Source organism: Perna viridis, chromosome 5, assembly GCF_037379345.1.
Source record: "Perna viridis isolate PV_CMFRI_1.1 ecotype Kerala chromosome 5, ASM3737934v1, whole genome shotgun sequence".
In the NCBI taxonomy this organism is placed as follows: Eukaryota; Metazoa; Mollusca; class Bivalvia; order Mytilida; family Mytilidae; genus Perna; species Perna viridis.
This window is the reverse complement of record NC_142449.1, coordinates 42,258,318-42,280,331: the sequence shown is the minus strand read 5'-3', so window position 1 is coordinate 42,280,331 and position 22,014 is coordinate 42,258,318. Positions and strand designations below refer to the sequence as shown.

The 22,014-nt window shown below is 32.4% G+C and overlaps 2 protein-coding genes across 3 annotated transcripts in view; one reads left to right on the top strand and one right to left on the bottom strand.

The window, feature by feature from the left end:
• LOC148617785 (tonsoku-like protein) overlaps window positions 1-22,014 on the top strand; it is a 48,325-nt gene that overhangs the window by 12,816 nt on the left and 13,495 nt on the right. The window contains exons 9-18 of the mRNA XM_088585342.1: window positions 2,535-2,660; window positions 3,200-3,398; window positions 4,911-4,978; window positions 6,278-6,358; window positions 7,493-7,729; window positions 8,681-8,795; window positions 9,891-10,053; window positions 12,656-13,435; window positions 15,701-15,861; window positions 16,834-16,908. Of these exons, the coding sequence (XP_088441468.1) occupies window positions 2,535-2,660; window positions 3,200-3,398; window positions 4,911-4,978; window positions 6,278-6,358; window positions 7,493-7,729; window positions 8,681-8,795; window positions 9,891-10,053; window positions 12,656-13,435; window positions 15,701-15,861; window positions 16,834-16,908 (2,005 nt within the window). The remainder of the gene's footprint in view (window positions 1-2,534; window positions 2,661-3,199; window positions 3,399-4,910; window positions 4,979-6,277; window positions 6,359-7,492; window positions 7,730-8,680; window positions 8,796-9,890; window positions 10,054-12,655; window positions 13,436-15,700; window positions 15,862-16,833; window positions 16,909-22,014) is intronic.
• Window positions 16,117-21,247, bottom strand: LOC148617786 (C1q-related factor-like). 2 transcript variants are annotated; one of them, XR_015922529.1, is made up of 2 exons: window positions 20,263-21,247; window positions 16,117-17,442 (listed from the first exon to the last, which is right to left on the bottom strand). XR_015922529.1 is itself a non-coding variant. In XM_088585343.1 (2 exons), the coding sequence occupies exons 1-2, from the start codon at window positions 20,417-20,419 to the stop codon at window positions 17,066-17,068; spliced, it is 534 nt and encodes a 177-aa protein (XP_088441469.1). In that variant the 5' UTR covers window positions 20,420-21,240; the 3' UTR covers window positions 16,117-17,065. The 2 variants fall into 2 exon arrangements, 1 of the variants encoding a protein (XP_088441469.1); XM_088585343.1 differs by having other exon boundaries at window positions 20,263-21,240.

Genomic DNA, 22,014 nt, shown 5'->3' with positions numbered 1-22,014 from the left:
TACAGCCCAAAAAAGGCTACACATTTTTATTTTTGTTGTTAAGTTGCTTTATAGGTCTGTTTGATGAAATGTATAATCATTCATTCCAATCAGTCTGCTCTAAAGAGATAATTCACATTGAAAATCCAATGGTCTCTACTGTATTTTAGTGTCATTTGCAGAGTTACCTCCCTTTATTTTGAATTCTCCAGTACATTTTATATAATTTATAACTCTCATGCACATGGGCTATATAAAAAACCACATGTTAATTTCTGTTTAGTTTAGTGTGTTTTCAACATAAATAAAAAAAAAAAAAGATATGTAGGCTTTCCAACCATGAATCACATTTTGCATGATTCTTAGCTGAAGAACTGCTGAATTCATATCAATTTGGAAGTCAAAAGGTGCATGTTTTCAATTGGGAAGTGGGGTATCAATTCAGTGAGCATTGCTAACAGCCTTTTTTCTAGTTTTTATTTTGAAATGCCTGTAAGGATGTTACTGACAAAAAACAGATATAAGCAAGACTTTGCTATGAATTGGTCAAAGATTTCATGCTAAAAGCTAATCATGTTCTGTTACTAAATTATATTTTGCTACAGAACTTAATAAAAATATGAAGAAGAGTGTGTAATTGTTTCTGGTACTTGTATATTTCATGTATTCTGAATGAACACATTAAATTTATAAATTGAAAAAGAGCTTGTCTTGTATTTATAGTTAGAAGGAACTATATTTATATTTAACATGATTTTTCACCTTAAAAAAAAAGGTTACACAATTTTTTTTACTTTGGTTACATACCACAGAGGGAGATAATCCTCCAGGTCCTAGGTCTCACTAAAAAACACATTGAACCTAGATCTATGCATTGTAAGTGCATTATTTGTGTGTATTCTGATCAAGAGTAGTTATAAATAAACTGAGAATGTGTACTTTAAAATCATATTTGTAATTTACTACAAAAGTGTATGCATATTGTTTACATGTATGAGTAATTTGCCTCCATGTTGTCAGTGAGCAGAAAAGGTTAAAATGAGGATTTTCAGGATAGGGTTTGTAAGTCTTGTCATGTGACTCTGTGGTTTCACAAGAATGGGTCCTAATCTACCATTCAAATGCATAGAGATTTGTCATTTTCAGAGCAATGGGTTAGAATATAACAACAAAACATATTTTCATGTAAAATACTAATAAAAATGACAAATATCTATTTCGACATAATAAATGCATTAAGTAAAAGCAAAAAATAGAAGATTTTGCATTGTAATACAGTGTTTCTAGATCCCAGAAATAAGCAATAAAATGCAGACCGGTCTTCAGATTTCATTACGTACTACATCAGAAATTCTGGTAACGAAAATGAAAATAGAACGAGAATAACAGACCCTATTATTTATTCAAGTAAGTTTGTGAAGAATTTCTACAATCATCATGCCATTAGCATAATAATTTTGAAAGCCTTATTTTCCAAGCTTCGCAATGTTATGCAACTTTAAGATGTCATTTGTCCTGGGAATTCACAGTAAAAAACTTAAATTACTTTTTTAAACATGTAAAGCAATGGAAATGTTAGAAGTGGTTAGTGTGACCCCAGCACAGCAAAACTTAAAAAATACGAAAGTCTGAGAATGACAACTTCCATGGCAAATCCAATCAAAGTCTTTGAAATTTATGATGTTACGACTATCTAGAATTTTCTCAGACTTGAGTAATATTTAAAGTTTTGTGGTGGTGGGGCCTGTTGCGTCTCAGTGACTGACATATATGTATGTATATCATACAATCATAAGCCTTTGTGTCGTTTTTGTCTGTCTGGCTGTTTTAGATAAACGTCAGTATTGATACAGAGTCACATTATCAAGAACGTTATACAAAAGTTCACCATAATTTATACTTGGGTTGCCATTTTAATGATAGGCAAAATGACATCAACATCTCATTAACACATTTTCTCGTTTCATGTATTGAATAGTCTACCTCAGGGGTCAAGTACAGAAGGTTGTGGGTTCGTTCCCTGACCAGGTCATACTGAAGACTCAATGATTTTTTTCATACTCTCTGTTTCTGAGTATGCTGCATACACAGGGGTAAAAATTAACAATCGCAAAATATCCCATAGCTACCAGATTTTGATCTGGGCTACCAAACTTTTCGTAGAATTTTAGTTGAATACATATATATAGAGTATTTAACAGATACATGTATGTGGTCTGGTCTACCTGCTTGAAAATCTCAAGTTTTACCTTGATTCAAAAGTTAGAGTTAGGACTAGTAACTCTGAGTATAATTTAAGTGTTAGAGTGGGGGGACATGTCTACTGCTTTAGTGTGTTAGCACATTAAAAATCTGTTTTACATACTGTAGCTTGTCAGGCTGGTTCATTGCAGGGTCTGTTTGATTGAACAAAACTTTTTTGTCCTAAAATGCATAAATCATAGGACCTTAAATAATGTATCAAAAAATGCATGAACTTTTGATGAATACAAAACATTGCTTCCCAAAAAACCATGATATCAGCCCTATATTGTAATTAAGAATTTTTCATGCAGATTTGTCGAACATGGCTTAATATTGCTGAATGCCAAGAACTAGATGGTCAAAGTTACAGTGATGTCAGCAAGTCTTATTTAAAAGCATTTGAATGTGCTAAAAAGGCTGGTCATGCTAAATTACAGGTATTTAGAACTTACCTTTATGTGCAATTTTGTGGAAATTTAGGTTACTTCAATTATGGTTGTGTTGACACAATGATAATTAACATTGACCATTTACGAGCTGTAACATTATTTATTGAGAATAACATCACAAAATTCTGTTTCTTTGCAGTTTTAAATATTGAATGAGTAGGTAATTTAATTTCTTTAGTATTATATTTGATCATAAAGAAGGGCAACTCTTAAAATATCTTATAGTATATGCCTAGAATTTAATAATACCACAATCAGACCTGATTTTCTTCTGCCTTAAACCAGAATTCTGCTTTTTCAAATCTGGAATTTACCGTTACGGTTCTTTTTTACCGTATATTTACTTCCATTAATGGCAGTTTCTGTGTTTTTTGGTGCTCTGTAAACCCATGTCTGCCTAAACTAAGCTAAGGAAGTCTAAAATGGAGCTTATTTATGCTAGATATGTTAGAATTTTTAATTGAGCCAATTGAAAAATGCACCTGCTTTAGGAATTACATTGCTGTACATTCTCTTGTTGGTTAAAGGTGCATGTGTTGAAGTCTTTAGTTGAGGTACAGAAATATTATAAGCAGAAAACACATCAGTCACAGACAGAAGGGAAGTTACAGGCAATAAAGACAAAAATGAATGTGGACAGTGATGATGATCTGTCTGACGAGGAAAGGGATAGTCAGAGATCAGACGATAACAACGAACTGAGTATATCTGAATTATCAGAATCAGGTAAGGAATTACATACCTGTTAACCTTTTGAATGCTCAAAGAGGGAGGTCAAAAAAAGATAATTTTGCTAGAAATCCAAATACAAAAATCTATGATAATCATGTTAATACTAAGTTTTTCTAATCAAAATTTGAGTAATTGGTACAACAGAAAGATTAATTATTTGTTTATTGTTTTTATAAAATTATTATGGTACATAAACATATATTATATCAATTTAGTAAGCCATTTAGATCATATTTATGCAATATTTCTGCTAAGAAGGAGATTTTGGGGGAGTATTTGTGTCTCCCATGTAGAAGACTTTCTCTCAAAGAGGGAGATTGACCCAAAAAGAGGGAGTCTTCTTACTAAAGAGGGAGGGAAAACAGGTTATGGAATTATAGGGGAGATATTTGCTGAGCAATGATCAATTTTGAATCCTGGTTCTGGTTTCATTAAAAAACCTTAATTTTAATTAAAATTGACTTGAGGAAGGATTTGAGGAAAATCTCAGTTTGAGACTATATGAAACCAGGCCCTGATGTCATAGGTGAATTATTAATGAACCATTAATTTCAGCAACAATGGGTCAAAAAGAAATTAATATGTGTAAAGGCCTATCAATTGCATTGTAAAGTAGAATCAGAGTGGAATTGATCATTCTTGATTTGATGGGCCATCTTAAGAAGTCATTGTATCAGTGTTGATGGATCATGTTCATTCTTGTGGAAGATTTGACACATGGCATCCTTTGAATGGGTCCCTTCTAAGCATGTCAATTAACATCTCTTTCTGACTTTTAGTGAGAAACACTTTCAATTAGAAAAGTGTAGCTTGTTCAATTTCAAATAACCTCTCTTTGACTGTTATAGAGAGACAAGAGCATAGTTTGTTCAAGTTCTATTAACTTCTGTCTGACTTTTAGATAAACAAACTTTCAATGAGAAGAGTGTATATTCTCCAAATTATTTCTCAACATGTTGTTTTTTACCACTGGAAATATTTCCAATGAAAAAAAGAACGGATGTGATGAAAAACAATAAATGCATCAGGGTATAATGTAAATCCAAATAGTAGTAAGATTTATTATTATTACGATTTGGGAACCCATTTTAATTGGAACATTGATATATAGCTTCAGATTGCTTTGAAATTAAGTTTTGAAGGCTAAGAAAGTCAAAAGGAAAGCCCAGCCCTTCTAAGACCAGAAAATCTATTAAAGTTTGTGATATAGTGGCCCAATTAATGTACAGACTACCCCATTATTAATCTATTATTCTTGTTACTGTATTTGTTAGTTTTATAAATTAGCTGAATGGTTTCACTTCTTTGCTATAAGCAGGGGAACCCTCCTGATCCGACTGTTCTTAAAGCTTGTCAAACAAATTTGATATTTTCTAGCATTATACATGTATATATATGTAGCCCATGGATTGACAATTGTTGATGCCTTGCTTTTGAATACACCCAAATAATTTGAAAATAAAAAGAAATGTTTTATGGGAGTAGCACTGTTATACTACTTTACAGATGATTCTGGGGATGAGGAATGTCAACCAAAAAGTTCAGTAAGGAGAACAAATAAGGCTCGAGCCACAGTAAGTAAAATTGTTTCACCTAAAACATGAGTACAGGTCCTGAGCTCCACCTATAAAATACTAGGACAGAGCCTGAGATCACTTAAATACACTAGGACAGAATCTGAGCTCCACTTTGAAAACACAAGGACAGAGCCTGAGCTCCACCTAAAAAACACTAGGACAGAGCCTGAGCTCCACCTAAATACACTAGGACAGAGCCTGAGCTCACCTAAAAACACTATTACAGAGCCTGAGCTCCACTTAAAAACACTTGGATAGAGTCTGAGCTCTGCCTGAAAAAATTAAAACAGAACCAAAACTTCACCTTAAAACTATGACAAAACGCAAGGTTCACAAAAAATTATAAGAAAACTGAAGCTTTACCTAGAAACCTAGGACACAACCAAAGCTTCACCTAAAAAACACTAGGAGGGAAACAAGATGGCAGAAAGCAGCTTTACGCTCAATTTTTTACAAAGGGAACACCAACTTCATGTTGACAGCATTTTTAACACTGAATTTTCATCATTATACAGCTATTTGATATTTTTTTTTTTTTTCATATTGTTCGATGCTTTTTTTCATACCCAGGCAACATAAATTGCATGTTAGACAAAACTTAACATTTTTAGGTATTATAAATGAGGAAATACTTGTTTTTTCCTTGATTTTTTTAAATCAAAGAAAGAGATGTTAAATCCATTTTTTCCATCATTATTCTACAGTATAAGAATTAGAAATGCAAAATGTCTTGCTGGGTGATGGGGATGGGGGTTGACTCTTTAAAGAATTAGCTTGTTTTTGACTATACTAATATGATAATAAGTTACTTGCATGGGAATTTTTTATCCTGCAACTAAGCTTTCTACTATATAAATAAAAATGACAAATAATGTAAAGCTTTATTTCTCCATTGCATAATGTCGTCTCCTGGTTACCTTTTCAGTTATGAGTAACGTCAATAACAGGAAACAAGTTTAAAGGTGCCCTCACCAATTGCTGTGCTTAAAAGATGGCTGGAAAAAAACCTATTTTTGACAAATTTTGCATGTTTTATTTAGAAAATGCAGGATAAAAAAAAAATACACACACATTGCCAAAAATATCAATATATTTATTTGTACTTGCTTTGAAACAGTCAGGTTAGCTCGGGGAACCCTCCTGATCCGACTGTTCTTAAAGCTTGTGAAACAAATTTGATATTTTCTAGCATTATACATGTATATATATGTAGCCCATGGATTGACAATTGTTGATGCCTTGCTTTTGAACACACCCACAATATATCTTGACAAGATTTTTTTTATTGAATTGTAGAGGAATGAGAAAGGAGAAACACCCCTGCACAGAGCATGTATTGAGGGTAACTTGAAGAAAGTTAAAAAACTCGTAGAACAGGTAAAAGAGCCAAAAAAACACAAAAAAACAGCTGAATGTTTTGAAATATGTAAACCCAAACTGAAAATGATCTTGTTTCTTAGTTCCTCCCTAATACTTTTTTTAGGGGCCTAGCTTTATCATCATATCAATGGAGAAAAATGAAAAAAAAGCACCTTTAGTTTTTTTTTCTAGATGTGAACAATGTAAAAACCACTCTGTCACTTTTTTTACACTGAGCATCTTTTTGATCATCTTGCAAATTCATATAAAAAAATATGTATTTTGAAAAGCTTATAGTGCTTGATATGATGCATTAACTTTATCTTTATGTAAAGTGTATATAAAACCATATATGGTTAAATTACTTTATTAATGGGAGATAATTATAATTATTCAGTAGAAAATTTTATGGGAATTTAAGTTAAAAAAAATTAGTTTAAAAAAAAGAGATTGTGATCCTAGTTTTTAAAAGATTATGGAAGAATATCAAATTAGCATCCCTTTACAAATTCTAAAGAAATACTATAGACTTGGTTTTAGTCTTGCATGAAATAAGAATAATTTTGAATATAATTATTATAAAATCTTGTAAAAAAAATCTCTGACAGACTTTTAGGGTTTACTGTCTTGAATTTAAGCCCATTTAAAAAAAAAGTTATAATTCTTAACTATGTTCATCCAAAACATGAGAAAAAATAGAAAAATCTGTAGACAAAAAATAATAGGTATGACTACCTTTGCAAATTATGTAAACATTTGTAAAGTTGAGTAAAATTTTTCTTCACCTTCATAGAATTGTGCTTAAAAGTTTAAGATGTTTGCTAGTGTAGTGAATTGAAAGAAACACAGCAATAAACTCCACTTAAATTTTGCTACATCATTGTTTCTTCACATGCTGTGGAAGTACTTTTATTTGTGAGTACACAATTTCTTGTTTAAGGGGAAAATGTCAGTTCGTAGATTCTTGAATTCGTTGATTTTACAACTCCATCATATAAATGAATGGGAAATTTTCTTTTTGGTGGTAACCAAATTTCACTGTTGGCCCAACCCAGGAAAACAAGAAAATAGGTTCCCCAGGAACAATAATATTTTCACAGTATTTTTTTTTTTTGGCCTAATTTTCACCTGAATCTCTATACAATTTAACAGGGTCATCCCATCAACCCAAGAGATCACTGTGGATGGATTCCTTTACATGAAGCTGCTAACCATGACTACTGTGATATTGTTCTCTACTTGTTAAACCATGGTGCTGCTGTTAATGATCGAGGTGGTCAGCACTGTGGAGGAGTTACTCCCCTTATTGACTCTGGCAATTGTGGAAACATGGAAATTATAGATCTGTTGATAGAACGAGGGGCTAATGTTCTAGCTAAAGATGATGAGGTTAGTACTTGTAGTGAAACAGATCTGTGGGGAAATGTCGAGGAGACAAGATTGTCAGTAGTAAAAACTGTTGATTAAAGTAATTTACTATAAGAGCAAATGTCATTTTTAAAAAAATGTCATTTAAAAAAAAATAAACCTGCATTTGTATGGGACTTAGGGGTGGGAGAAAAATTTGAGGCTATGCTGAGCATTTGTCAAGTCCCTCACCTTTAATATTTGACAGTGCACTGGTTTTATCCTGCAATTCAAAATAAAGAAATATGTTTTTGAATATAAGGATAAATTCATTTTTAGCTATTGCCATCACTCCTCGTCCATCACGTCCCTCGTCGTCATCGTCTGTCGGCATTAACAATTTTTTAAAAACTGTTCTCCTCTGACACTACTCGACCAATTGAAGCTAATCTTGGTATGAATGTTCCTTTAGATATCCTGCATAGAACTGATATGGGCATTTTTTGATCTGTTGAAAAACATGGCAGTTTTACTAAAAATAGATATAGGGGTCAGACAAAAGTTTTTGCATATATATCCAAAACCGTTAGGTATAGCCAAATTCTGACATCGGGTAAACGTGTTCAGCATAATCTAAGGCCTACAACTGTCTTTAGGGATGAAAGTTGTCAGATGACTCCTTGTAAGAGCTATTGCCTTTGAAAGGGGAAAAATGAGTTGTTTTTTTTTTTACAGTTTACAACCAATATCTTGAAAACTATGATAGACAGAAAGAAACCCTACCAAAGTCTTCTTGGGTCAAAATTGTTGGACAACTTTTTGTTAAATTTATTGCCTTTACAAGGCAGAATTCAACCAGGTGAGTAATTCAGGCTTTTGGGAGCCTCTTGTTGATAAGTCATGTAATGGACATGGCTTATATCAATACTTGTTTTAAGTTCTTATTTCTGTCTATTAAAATTTACTGATATACATTTTTTGCTTATTTTTCAGGGAAACACAGCTCTGGATTGCCTTCGGGCATGGAAAGATAGATGTGATAATTTAGACCAAGAACTTGTGAAAAAATACCAGCAGACTGAAAAATTATTAGCTTCTAAAATGGGAGGTAAACTAATGATTAGAAGCATTTAAAAATAAGACAGAAGGATTAGCAAGAATGAAACATTTAAAACCATATTTTGTAAAATTTTCTTCTCACTAACTTAGCGTTAATTTTCGTATTTGCAATTTATAGTGAGGGATTGAATGTTTCATTTTTGATGTTTCATCAGCATGTAAAAGCATTGACCGCACTACATTTTCAATGAAGCGGTCAATGATTTTACATGCCTATGAAACATAAAAAATCAAAATGCACTGATGTGCACAAGCAGAGTTTGTCCCCATTTTAGAGAAAGAAATATTTTTACTGCGACTTTTTTTAAACTTTTTTAGACATCATATCTTCTTAAAAAAAGCCTTTTTAATGCTGGTTGTGCCTGCAAGGTCTTTTATGAGAAATGTGAACAGAAATATGGACAGGTATAAACAGACAGACAGACAAGATTTTAAGATTGACCACATGGTAAATAGACTTACACAGCAAAAGTGTTATTTTTTTTTTTGCATACTTGACCTTGACCATGAACAAAACTTTTCCCAAATCAGTAGGTACAAATGTATGATGGTGATGTGGGTCCAAACATGTATTCCTTTCATGGAAACCATATGAAATTGAGTCGAAAATTCATATGAAATCTTTAGAATCTGGTCTGAATCTTCAATATGATTGACTTTTGGATAACACTCCCATTCACCAACTGTTAAATTTTCTTTTCAATTTCATGGATTGAAGAGATTTCTGTATAATTTTCTCAGCTTCCTGAGCAGGATGATTTCATATTTTAGGTTACTTGTGGTGTATTGGGGAACCAATATTCGTGGATTGTGTGGTTTTGGTAAACCACAAAATTTGATGCCCAATGAAAAAGAAATTTCTCATATAATATTGTCGAATCCAGGCATTCAAGAATCTAAGAACTGATTATTTTCCCCATAATACTATGAAAATTGGAACCCATGAATAAAAGTCCTTTCAAAGTATGTCAGATGCCAGCTTCTAGTCGGACACATTTTTAAAATGCTGCAAAAGTAGTTATCAGTAGGTGGAAGATTTACATCAGATGTGACTTCATAATTTTTTTTTTTCATTGGAATCAAGGAAGAACTATGAACAGCTCTGATATGAAAAGTAATGTGACCAAACCAAGGGAATCAAGTCAGAAGAGCCGACAAGTTGGACAGGATTGTGACCTTCCTTGTTTATCCTTGTCTGAGCGAGTTAAGAAAAGAAAATCTAAGACAGGTCGATCTAGAGATTTGAGGTATTGATCCTTTTAGTTAAACAAATATACAAAAGAATATGTGTTTATAAGTTTATAGTTTTGATGATTTTTATAAAACTGGCATTCTCAAATCATTGCAAATTTTTACAAGAAGTAAGCTTTTTTTTGTAAGGAATTTTTTTAATATAAAATGACGATACACACAAAAGTATCTGAATTTTATAGTATTTTAAAAGTAACACAGTTACATTAGTAGATTGTTTGGTGCAACTTTTTGTGGTTTTGTACATGACTGGAAAAAAAATAACTGTCTGTACTGTCGTCCGTAGTCACTTGGTTTTCTAGTGCAATAAGTTTTGGTGAGTATATATATTACAACAATGTTCAAAACAACAAAAGGAAAGTTGGTATCAATTTTAGGGGTTATGGCCCCAACCAGTTTATAATTAGGGCTGTTACAAGCATTTACATAAATTCAAGATGTTCCACTATATTTTATAGTACTAATTTCATTCTGTGATGGATATTTTGGGCCAGAAAAAAATATTTTCCTGAAGTCAGGACAATAAGTTGACTGTAAGTAAATAGATCTTTTTGAAAATAGACCACAACGTGCTATGTCCTAATGGAAGTGTCAAGATTGATCTTTAAGGTTGCGACAAGAACTATTTAGAAATAAACGGCTAGAAAGGGGCCACTTTTATTCTGGTTAAATCTTATCCTGTATCAAATGTCCAATTGTAATCAAAATTCAAGAATATATGGTATGTCCATACTTGTCCCAACTGTTCAGGGTATTACCTCTGGTAGTATCAAGCTGCACCAAGTGAAGCATTTTATAGTGTTGTGGTCAGACTCTGTATACAAATACTAGTACACTAGTTTATGAATGAAATACACGTGTATCTGTTGAAAGTGAAATGTAATCCATGTCAGTGATAGATTGAATCATTTATGATATGGGAAAGGTCTTCTGATTCATGGATTACATAATGGAAATGGTGATAAGAGTATTAGTTATAAGTTTGCTAAACTGTCGTAATTGAGAATACGTGTACTTTGAATTTTCATGGCAGTTTTAATTTTGTCATTTTTGTGATAAGTCCTGTAAGTACATAACATTAAGCTCAGTTACGAGTATTTTTTTTTCAATGAACATGATAATATGATTTTAATAGTAAATGATTGCAGAATTAAACTGCATGAAATTAGGGAGGTAGACCTAGTGTAAGGGACACAACACTTACAAATCATTGGAAAGTTTGTATTCACTATTTTACATCAATCTTGTGTAAGCATCTAAGTAACTTGGACTGATTTTATTCTGTTTCATTGGATAGCTTGAATGGCTTTGGTGAAATTGAATTTGATGCAAACATCTCACTGATTTCAGAATTCTGTCCCTTACTGTAGGTCTACATCCTTAAATAGATGACAGAAACTGAAAATTAGATGGCACAAAAATTTGCCAGTTTATAGGATATAAATCTTATTTGTGGTAACTAGTATTATTTCCTATTCATAGCAATTACAAAAATGCAATTATAAATGCACAAAATAGATTCTGAATTAAAACCAAACTTGTTATGAATTTTTCTTAGGGCATTCTGCATAGAACTTATGTGGGGATTTTTGATCCATGAAAAAACATGGCCGCCGTTACTAAAAATAGAAAATAGGGGTCAGACAGAAGTTTTTTGCATACATCTCCAATACTGTTAGGTTTAGCCAAAATCTGATGGGGTAAAAGTATTTAGCATAATGAGATCTATTTGTGGTCAGATGTTTTGTGTAAATCTGATAAGCCATGTTGGAGTTATTGCCCTTTTTCTATGTTTTATCGCTATTTTTAATGATATTACTTAAAAAAAAACTTCTTGTCAGAAAGTACTGGACAGAATTTGATTAAAATTGATATGATTGTTCCTTATGTATAAGTGTTAGGAATATTTATTTAAAAAAATGTGACTGCTTTTACAAAAATAGAATGTTACTTACCCAATTAGGTGAGCAATCAGGCTCTGTAAATCTTCTAGTTGTTACAGATATTATATACAATGATGATCGATCTTCATAAAACCTTGACCTGTGACCTTAAGATCAAATATATATTACAATTGTCTGAACTGTTTTTATACCCTATCACACGAAGTGGCGAGGTATTACCTGTACCCTCCGTAAAGTTGTGTGTCCATCTGTCTGTATAGCTTTCTATCTATCTGTTAGTTTGCAGATGATAACTTGAGAAAGGATAAATCTTTTTTTTCAAAAACTTTGTACAGTTGTTTAGTACTATACAATACAGGTTAAATTTTATTTCCAGCAAAATCCCAAATGAAGTTTTTGACTATTCCATTTTGAACATTTTGCCAGTTCCCCTTTTTTCATTATTATTGGTCGAGGTATCACTGATGTTTCATTAATGCCCTATTTTTACTCATATTAAATGATTAATTTCTACTGCTGTTCACCAACATGTACTATCATGAATTGACATAGAAGAAACATTCATCCTAGTTAAAGTTTAAATTATTGCATTCAGGCACAGTAACCTTATTAACGTTGATTAAAGTATCAATAAACAGGTTGTTTCTGAATTTATAGCTCTAAAAACACTATTGCAATTTCATATTTCTGGCAGGCGAACCATGTCATCCAGTGAATCTGACAGTGACACAGCTCAGGAATTAATCACCAATAATAACACTCTTGATCTGTCAGACTCGGAAGAGTTTCTACCCAATCCCCTTCTCAACAATGACATTCATTCTACCCAGAGTGCCACAGAAGCATATAAATCTGCCATGGACAGTCTGCGTAGCCACAAAAGTCAGAAAACATCGTCATCACAGGGTAACAATAGAACACAAAAACAATCCGAACAGAGATCTGCATTGATTGATGCTGAGGAGTTCATTGATGATTGGCTGATTGATGATATTCAGCAACCAAGTAAAAAACAGCGCCTAGATGTCAATGGTGTTTTCTCATCAAATCATGCTAGACAAAAAAGAGATGACCCTCTTCCGAGAAAAAATTCATATATGAGTGTTAAAAGGAATAGAAATATTATCATTGATGATGATGATGATTTAGATAGTAATGCCCCAGATAATTTTGATGAAATTCAAGAAGAGATTGTTGTAAATGATGATATTGACTTTATTTCACAGAATAGTCCTCTGCCTTCAACTAGACCTTTGGCTAAACCAAAACCTAAGCAGCTAAGCCTAATTAACTTTACAATTAAAGTTACAGAAAGCAGTGCTGTAAATCCAAGCACACCAAACTTAGATGTTTCATCATTGACTAGCACACCATTTGTAGAATCTACAGCTACTCAGAGAGAGCCAGTAGGACCAGTGATGAGAGTTAAAGTCAGGGTCAAGGACAAATTGCTTCTTATTCCAGTTCCAAGTGGGTAGGTAAAAATGCCTCATAACAATTTGAAACAGCTATTCAAGCTTAAAAGACTGTTTAAAAGATCACACAGGTGATGTGAGTTTATAAAGTGGGACACATGGTTATAATGTAGGGCAGATTTCTACCTGGATAGATTTTTAAATCATTCAGAACCCTAGCTAGATTTGTATTGAAATTGGTATTACTGTGGAAATATTATTGTTCGTGGGGTACTAATTTTCACGGGTTTTGTAAACCATGAAATTTGGTTTTCAATAAAATGGAAATTTCCCATTCGTTTGTATGATAGATTTGTTAAATTCACAGATTCAAGAATCTAAGAATGGACCATTTTCCTCTCAACCACAAAAATTGGTACCCACCAATAAAAGTACTTTCACAGTAATCTGTTTCAAATTGCCATAATCAGGGATGATTTTCTTCCATTTTTTAGAGGAATTCCGCTTTTCCAAATCCAAATTTTACCATTATGATTTCATTTTTTACCATATATTCACTTCTAATTTTGCCAATTTCTGCTGTGTTTGTTGACTGTATAATCAGGTCTGTATGATAACAGGGATATGAACTTCAACAGAGTTCCCCTTCTTCACTAAGATCTTTCTACAAAGATCTATTTTTTATATTTTTTTTTTTACTGTGTATTTACATGCTTCTCTATTGTGCCTCCCAAAATCATTCAGTATAAAAGAAAGAGCTGTCAAACTTTGCCTAATATGTTCATGTTTATTTTTAAAATAATCAATATTTTTTTCATCACTCAGAAGTTTTCGGCTGTTTGCCGACTTGATGAAAAAGCCCAAGAGACACAATGTTTTGTTTACATGTCAGAACATCCACGTGTGGTTGAAACCGGACTCATTCAGATATTTGTTAAAGACAAGAGTATGTGATGGAATAATAAAAATTTCAATATTTATCTTTAAATAACTACAAAAAGAGTTTCTAAAGTTTATTATCGATCTAGGCAGGTAAAAGACTGACACAAATGGATAAAATGTCCGACACGGGCCGTCAAAATTTTCGGACCCTTGGTCCAAATGTATAGTCCTTTTATATCATTCAATACATCTTTTAAAACCTGTCAATATGTTTTTGGCAAATATTCATCTCAATAATATTCTATTATTTCTGCAAATAATATTAAGATCTAGTCTACAAATGGACTGAAGATTTGAGGGACTCTTTTTTGGATGTTTAGTAGTAAATTAGCATGTAGATAATGTGACAAGAAGCATTAAATGTGTTAAGCATGTTAGATTTAATACATTTGTCAGTCAAAATCTCCATCTTATCATCAATATTTTATGATTGATAAACAAGAAGTGAAGAGCAGTGATTTTAACCAAATAAAATTGGTAGGACAATTCAGATTGATAAAAAGGTATCTAGTTTAGAAAATATTATTATATTGATCATAGAAATTATTTTCTTATCCGAAATTAGTTCCATTTGAGTATAAATACAGTGTAGGATAATACTCTGTTGAAATACTTTTGAATGTGATTAACTGATGGACAGGTTTAAAAAAATTGGGAAAAAGGTGAAACAGAACAAAATTTGTAAATGTGTGTGAAGTTGGATACTATTTAATTATCGATTACAGTTTTTACTTCAGAAATTGGTAATTGATTGACATTCAATTTAAACATATTAGGAAAAACAGTTCTAAATAATATGGGAAATGTAAATATATTATTATAGTCTTATTTTACATTATGTAATCTTTTAAATTTTGTTTATGCTACAATTTTCACAAGAATAAAAAAAAAACCAGTGCTAACAGCACTTTGGTTATTTAATTTGGAAATTTGGAATTACAGTACAGTACCTTAAATTTGTAGGTAAAATCATTATTCTCATATAGGATAACAAGAAAAAGACCAAGTCTGAAACAATTAATTAATTATGATTAGAAACACTAATTCCTGCACTTATATAGTCTTTGATTACCAGTTAGGTAATTGGCAAAGTGGGAAACTTTTATTTGGGAAAACAGTCTTATCTTGGAGGTAATTTAAAAGAAACAATATAACTGAACATTTATCATATAAATTATGGTATTTGATCATCTTAAATTTGAATGACTTGTGATATAAAATTTAGGATGCATACAAAACAAAGGGCACCATGGGAATCCTTTTGTAAGTGATACAGTAATTCTAGATTGAGGGTTTATTTGACTTCAAATGTGTAATAATGGATAGGGAAGTACCATGGGCTTCAATGCATTTGTTTAATTATTTATGTGACTTCATTTCAGTGATACAGATAAGACCATCGCTTGGCTATGTAATGAGGCAGCCCAGAGGTATTACAGTATGTGTGGATTGCGACCTCTGTTAACGCTTAGTACTAAAGATGGTGCCTTCCTGTCTAACACAGATATCTTGTCCTTAGTTATCACTAGTAATGAAGAGGTAGGTCTTTTGTCTTCCTCCTCAAAAGGGATAGAGGTACATTGTTTTGTTGTGAATGAATCAACCCATCTGTCTCTTGCCCCTTGGGGATATAAAGAAGTTCAAATTCAGGGTAGATCAGGTGATTTTTGTCAAAATTATAGTCTTTTCATAATAACTGTACATTAATTGGGTGAGAAAATAAAATTGTATTGTCAGTACTTTGTGAATCTTGTTTTTATCTGACATGTACTTTAATAAAAGAAAATAATTGAAAACCTTCCAAGTAGGAATCTTTAATATGTAAATGCAGCATTGTTTTAGACAAGATAAACAAAAGAAAACATTTTATTCATGAAAAAAAATAATAGGCATTTGTGTTCTGGCTTATTTATAGGTTAGGCCAAAATAAAAAAAATATCCTAGATCTTATCTTCTCCTGATCAGGGATGGGTAAATACAGTTAGTACTTGTAATTGATTGCGATTGATTACGTTTTCTGAAGAAATGGAAAGAAATTACAATTGACTTTCATTTCAGTTACATGTAGTTGAAAGTATCTAAATACAATTTGAAAAATTAGTGTTTCAAAATACATTTCAATTACATTTCAATTACATTACCTTTTTGTAACTTGAATACTTACATTGTATCAATATATAGGTAACAGTGTCTGGTTTAAATTCTTAAGGAAAAACAAAAAAAAAAGCATATGAAAAACAGTGCTTCAGTATTTAAAAAAAAACAGCAGTTTACTCAACTTTATTTAACTCGTGCATGTCAGGAGTCCTGACCCCATTTTCTCCCCTCTTTGAAAAATTTTATTTTGATTTTTTCTCAATTTAGGTCACTCTTTTAAATTGACAGCATTTGTCACTTAAATTGATAAAAATTAAAAAATAAAATCTGCCCGCTCACCCCTAATTTTGAAAAATGCTGAATGAGAACCTAGAGATTATTTTATGATGGCCTTATTTGAAAAATCTATTTTAGGTAGAAGGTTTGGTTGATAGTTGGGATTTACCTCCCCTTACAGATAGATACCAACAGGCTTGTTCAGCCCTTAATACAGGTATTATATATTCATCTTCAGCTTCTTAGTAATGAGATACAAATTGGAATCATTTTGTCTGTTTAGGATAGTATTAGAAACTATTATTGTTTTAATATAAGTCCTGATCAAACTTCCCAATTTCTGACAGAATGTGTATCAAAGTAATTTCTTTGCCTTATTTTATCTTGAAAATTGTGAGACAAGCATGACTAATCCTCTTCCTGCCATGTAGCTTAATCCAGACTTGATCATTTGTTTGTAAATACAGAGACACAGATGTACTTCCAGATTCCCAGTGACTATCGGTGTCCCCGGTGATATATTGTGAACGTTCATATGCCTGATTTAGCACTATATCTATATATAGCTGATTGTCGATTGACTCAATGGTAGTTGTGATAAAATAATAACCCGGTTCTGTACAGGTAAACTTCCCATAGTATTGGAACCTCGATAAATTAGGTATGCCAAATGATGTTTTCACTGTACCAAACTTTAGTAATCCATCATTGGCATAAGCTCCATTTTGACTGAAACAGGCTGTCAGTAATACTGGAAAGGAAAGTATTTCAGATAGAAGTTTTTAATTAAAAGATTATTAATTTGAAATATTGAATAATCAAAATATGATTACCAGTTCTGAAGAACACAGAGATTAATTTGCATAGAATTTATTGTGTGCATGTGTTATACAATGTATCTCCAAGTTTTAATGGCAGGAGTAAATATATACAGGTAATACATGGTAATCTATGTATTTTCCTATTTAGTATATAGAATTTTTCAATTATTATATAAATAGCAGTGATTTACAGAATGTTCCCTCGGTAAAATTTTTTCATAATTCACACTGTTAAATAAATTTGGTAATTTCAATGTCAGACTTTCTCCCATCAAAACATCACAACGTGTATCAATCTGCCGATTATAAAATGTTTTATGTTGAAAATAGAAATGAATAATGGAGCAAATCTGTATAATAAATAGGATAATCAATTGGTTATCATTAACAACCAAAATGTAATCTCTTATGCCAAGAACACATTGAGACTTAACTCTTGCACAAAACAAGTTCTGCACACTCGTTAAACCTAGGCGTTCTTCATTGAACCTGGAAAACCTTAGCGGAAAAATTATATATGTATAGGTCATACTATACTATAATGAAAAATCCCGGGAGATCTTAATTTAATTCTAATTTACAAACTCAACCGAATGAAATCATTTATTTTCAGAAATATTTTAAATTATTTGATTGGTTGGTCGGTATTCCAAATCTTCAGTAACATCAAAGAAAGTTCACATTATAAGAGAAAAGTGTTGTGACGTCTTTGTGGGAGAAAGTCCAAGAGTGATATAACAAAATGAATTTCCCATGTTACTTACCAGATTTGATATGATTAGAGGATTTGACGGATGGAGCGATTCGTACTCAAATAACATTTAAGAATTGGCTATGATAAAAATTTTGTCTATTGAAAAATAACATAAATTTTACATGTGCGTATTGTTTATTGCACGAAAATTTATGTTTTTTTTTCAATAGACAAAATTTTTATCATAGCCAATTCTTATAAATTAATTTTAAAACATATTTTTATCTTTAAACATAAGAAAAGTAGCTCTTAATTTAACTGAATAGGGGCGTGTCAATATTTTTTTTTATCCATTGAGATATGACAAAATTATTTTAACCAATCAAATTACAGTATTTATCTGAAATTAATTTCTTTAACTTTGTTGAGAATGCACTGTTATGTTATTATATTCAATAATTCACTGCTTTCTGTATAGTAAATATAACTAATATTGATTTAATATCAAATACTCCTAATATTCCCAACAGGCATACCAGAATGGGTCTTTCATTTTGTAATTTGTTAAGTCTCAAGATCTTGTATAATTCCAAGTTTGATCTGAATGAGCATTTCTATCCTTGATGTGGCCCAGTAGGTGTTCAGGATTCAATATAGACAGGTTACAAGGAATATCAGGATTCAATATAGACAGGTCTCAAGATGTATCAGGATTTAGTATAGACAGGTCTCAAGATGTTTCAGGATTTGGTTTAAACAGGTCTCAAGATGTATCAGGATTCGGTATATAGACAGGTCTCAAGATGTATCAGTATTCAGTTTAGACAGGCCTCAAGGTATATCAGGATTCAGTATAGACAGGTCTCAAGGTATATCAGGATTTGGTATAGACAGGTCTCAAGATGTATCAGGATTTAGTATAGACAGGTCTCAAGATGTTTCAGGATTTGGTTTAGACAGGTCTCAAGATGTATCAGGATTCGGTATATAGACAGGTCTCAAGATGTTTCAGAATTTGGTTTAGACAGGTCTCAAGATGTATCAGGATTCAGTATAGACAGGTCTCAAGGTATATCAGGATTCGGTATAGACAGGTCTCAAGATGTATCAGGATTTAGTATAGACAGGTCTCAAGATGTATCAGGATTCGGTATATAGACAGGTCTCAAGATGTATCAGGATTTGGTTTACACAGGTCTCAAGATGCATCAGGATTCCGTATAGACAGGTCTCAAGATGTATCAGGATTCCGTGTAGACAGGTCTCAAGGTAAATCATGATTCAGTATAGACAGGCTTCAAGGTGTATTAGGATTTGGTATAGACAGGCTTCAAGATGTATCAGGATTCAGTATAGACAGGCTTCAAGATGTATCTGGATTCGGTATAGACAGGTCTCAAGATGTGTCATGATTCAGTAAATCAGGATTGAGTTTAGACAGGTCCCAAGGTATATCAGGATTCAGTATAGACAGGTCTCAAAGTATATCAGGATTGAGTATATACTGGCCTCAAGATATATCAGGATTTGGTATAGACAGGTCTCAAGATGTATCAGGATTCGATATAGACATGTTGCAAGATGTATCAGGATTCGGCAAATCAGGATTCAGTCTAGACAGGCTTCAAGATGTATCAGGATTCGGTATAGACAGGTCTCAAGATGTATCAGGATTTGGTAAATCAGGGTTGAGTATAGACAGGTCTCAAGGTAAATCAGGATTCAGTATAGACAGGCTTCAAGATGTATCAGATTCGGTATAGACAGGTCTCAAAATGTATCAGGATTGGTAAATCAGGATTGAGTATAGACAGGTCTCAAGGTAAATCAGGATTCAGTATAGACAGGTCTAGTGGCTATTTAGGATTTAGTATTGACAGGTTTTATTGTTATTTAAGATTCAGTAAAGACAGGTCTCGGGTTTATTAGGATTCAATATAGACAGGTTACAAGGTAAATTAGGATTTAGTATAGACAGGTCTCATGGTTATTAAGGATTTGGTATAGACAGGTTTTTACAAGAATATAGCTTGGTTTTAAGTGTATATATTTTTACCTGGTTTAGATAGTTTATCAACCTTTGTTTGGATCCTAGAAAAGGTTTGATTATTATTAGCTTGAGAGTTGGCCAGTTCTGCCTTCAATTGGTTTTCTATTTTCTCCATAGTTTGGTTCTGTGCTACCAACTGAGCTTCAATCTTTGTATAGGTCATGTTGAGAAGTTTTATCTGTTCCTTGTTTTGTACTTGTTCATTTGTTTGGATAGTATTCACTTGTTGAACTAGAGCAAGAAAATCCTGATCTCGTGCCTGTTCTGTGTTTTCGATGGAAGTCACTTTTGACTATAAGTCTTCAGTTTTTTTTATTTACTTCATTTAATGTTTGAAGCTGGTTGATGTTTTTAAGTTGTTTTAGTTTTTCTATCTCATGTTGTTGAGCCAATTGTAGATCTTTTAGTTGAATATACTCCTGTTTCATTCCTGTAAAATCTTGTGTGCTTGTTAACAAAGTTATGTTAACATCCTGGAACTTTTTATTCAGTTCTAAGTACATTTGTTGCCATTTTTCTGAAGAGTTTTTCATTTCTTTGTACTTTATTTCCAGTTCTTGGATTTTTTGTTCACACACTTTGTTTGCCTGATGATTTTGATTACTGTTGTTAGAATCTTTCTCCAACAGCTTATGTTCGAAGGCCTGCAATTTATTCTGGAGTTGTGACACCAGCAGATTTAGCATTCTCTTTTCGCTCTCTTGTTGATGCTGGTAGTAGTTGGTCATATCTTGTCGAATGCTGTTGAGTTCCATTTCTGTATGTGATTTGTCTCCATAGTATTCAGCAGTTGTTAGATAGGTTGGTGCCCCTGGAAAGGAGGAATTTTTACTTTCCAGTAAAAATCCATGAATGGATAAACAAAAACACAAAATCAAAACTGGTTTCATCGTCCAAATATTTTTGACATTGTAGGTTCAAATTACTAATTACAAAAAAGCAGCAAAGTTGTATCTACCTTTAAGTAGATTTGAATAGTTCAGATAGGATGAGGATGTTTCATCAGTCTATCAGATATGATTAGGGTGTTTGATCAGTCTATCAGATATGATTAGTGTGTTTGATCAGACAATCAGATATGATTAGGGTTTTTGATCAGTCTATCCGATATGGTTAGGATGAGGATGTTTGATCAGTCTATCACATATGATTAGGGTGTTTAATCAGGCTATTATAAAATAGCACTAAAACAATAATGTAAAAAAAAAGATAGCACTTTTGGTAATTTTTCTGCTGAATAGCTCCATTTGCCCATTTCAACACAAACTCAAAATTTGTTTTTAATGTGTTAAAACACTGTATTGATCTAGCTCTTGCTAAATTGCATGAGAACAACATGACTTGCAAGAGCTATCTCAGAAGAAAAGTCACTGATATGTTTATGCAGTTGGCACATTAGCAAATCAGAATTGACACTTAAATCACCCAAGAATCTATCGCTTATGCTCATGCACACAATTTGGCTTTCTTTGATTAATATCCACTTGACCATAGCTGAATGTATCAATTGTAGAAGATACACAAAAATGCAATTAGTTTCATTAACAGGGAAGGAGTCATGGCCATCGCCACCATACGTCACCTAAATTAGATATCTCCATAGTCTCCTTCCTTTCTTACAAAAACCTCTTGGACTTCATCACATTAGAACCAAACTCTGTCCGTCTCACTCTACTACACTCCCTTTACAAAACAGGTCTTGACATTCCTGTTTCTGAACCAACCTCGTCATTATACAGACTTGTTTCTACCATTTTG

What these genes read in the sequence shown, in the direction of transcription:
- LOC148617786 (XM_088585343.1), bottom strand. Translation starts at nt 20,419, where the DNA reads ATGACCTATACAAAGATTGAAGCTCAGTTGGTAGCACAGAACCAAACT. An exon ending in TGATAAACTATCTAAACCAG is followed by an intron (nt 17,443 to 20,262) that starts GTAAAAATATAT and finishes TTTCCTTTCCAG; the next exon opens with TATTACTGACAGCCTGTTTC.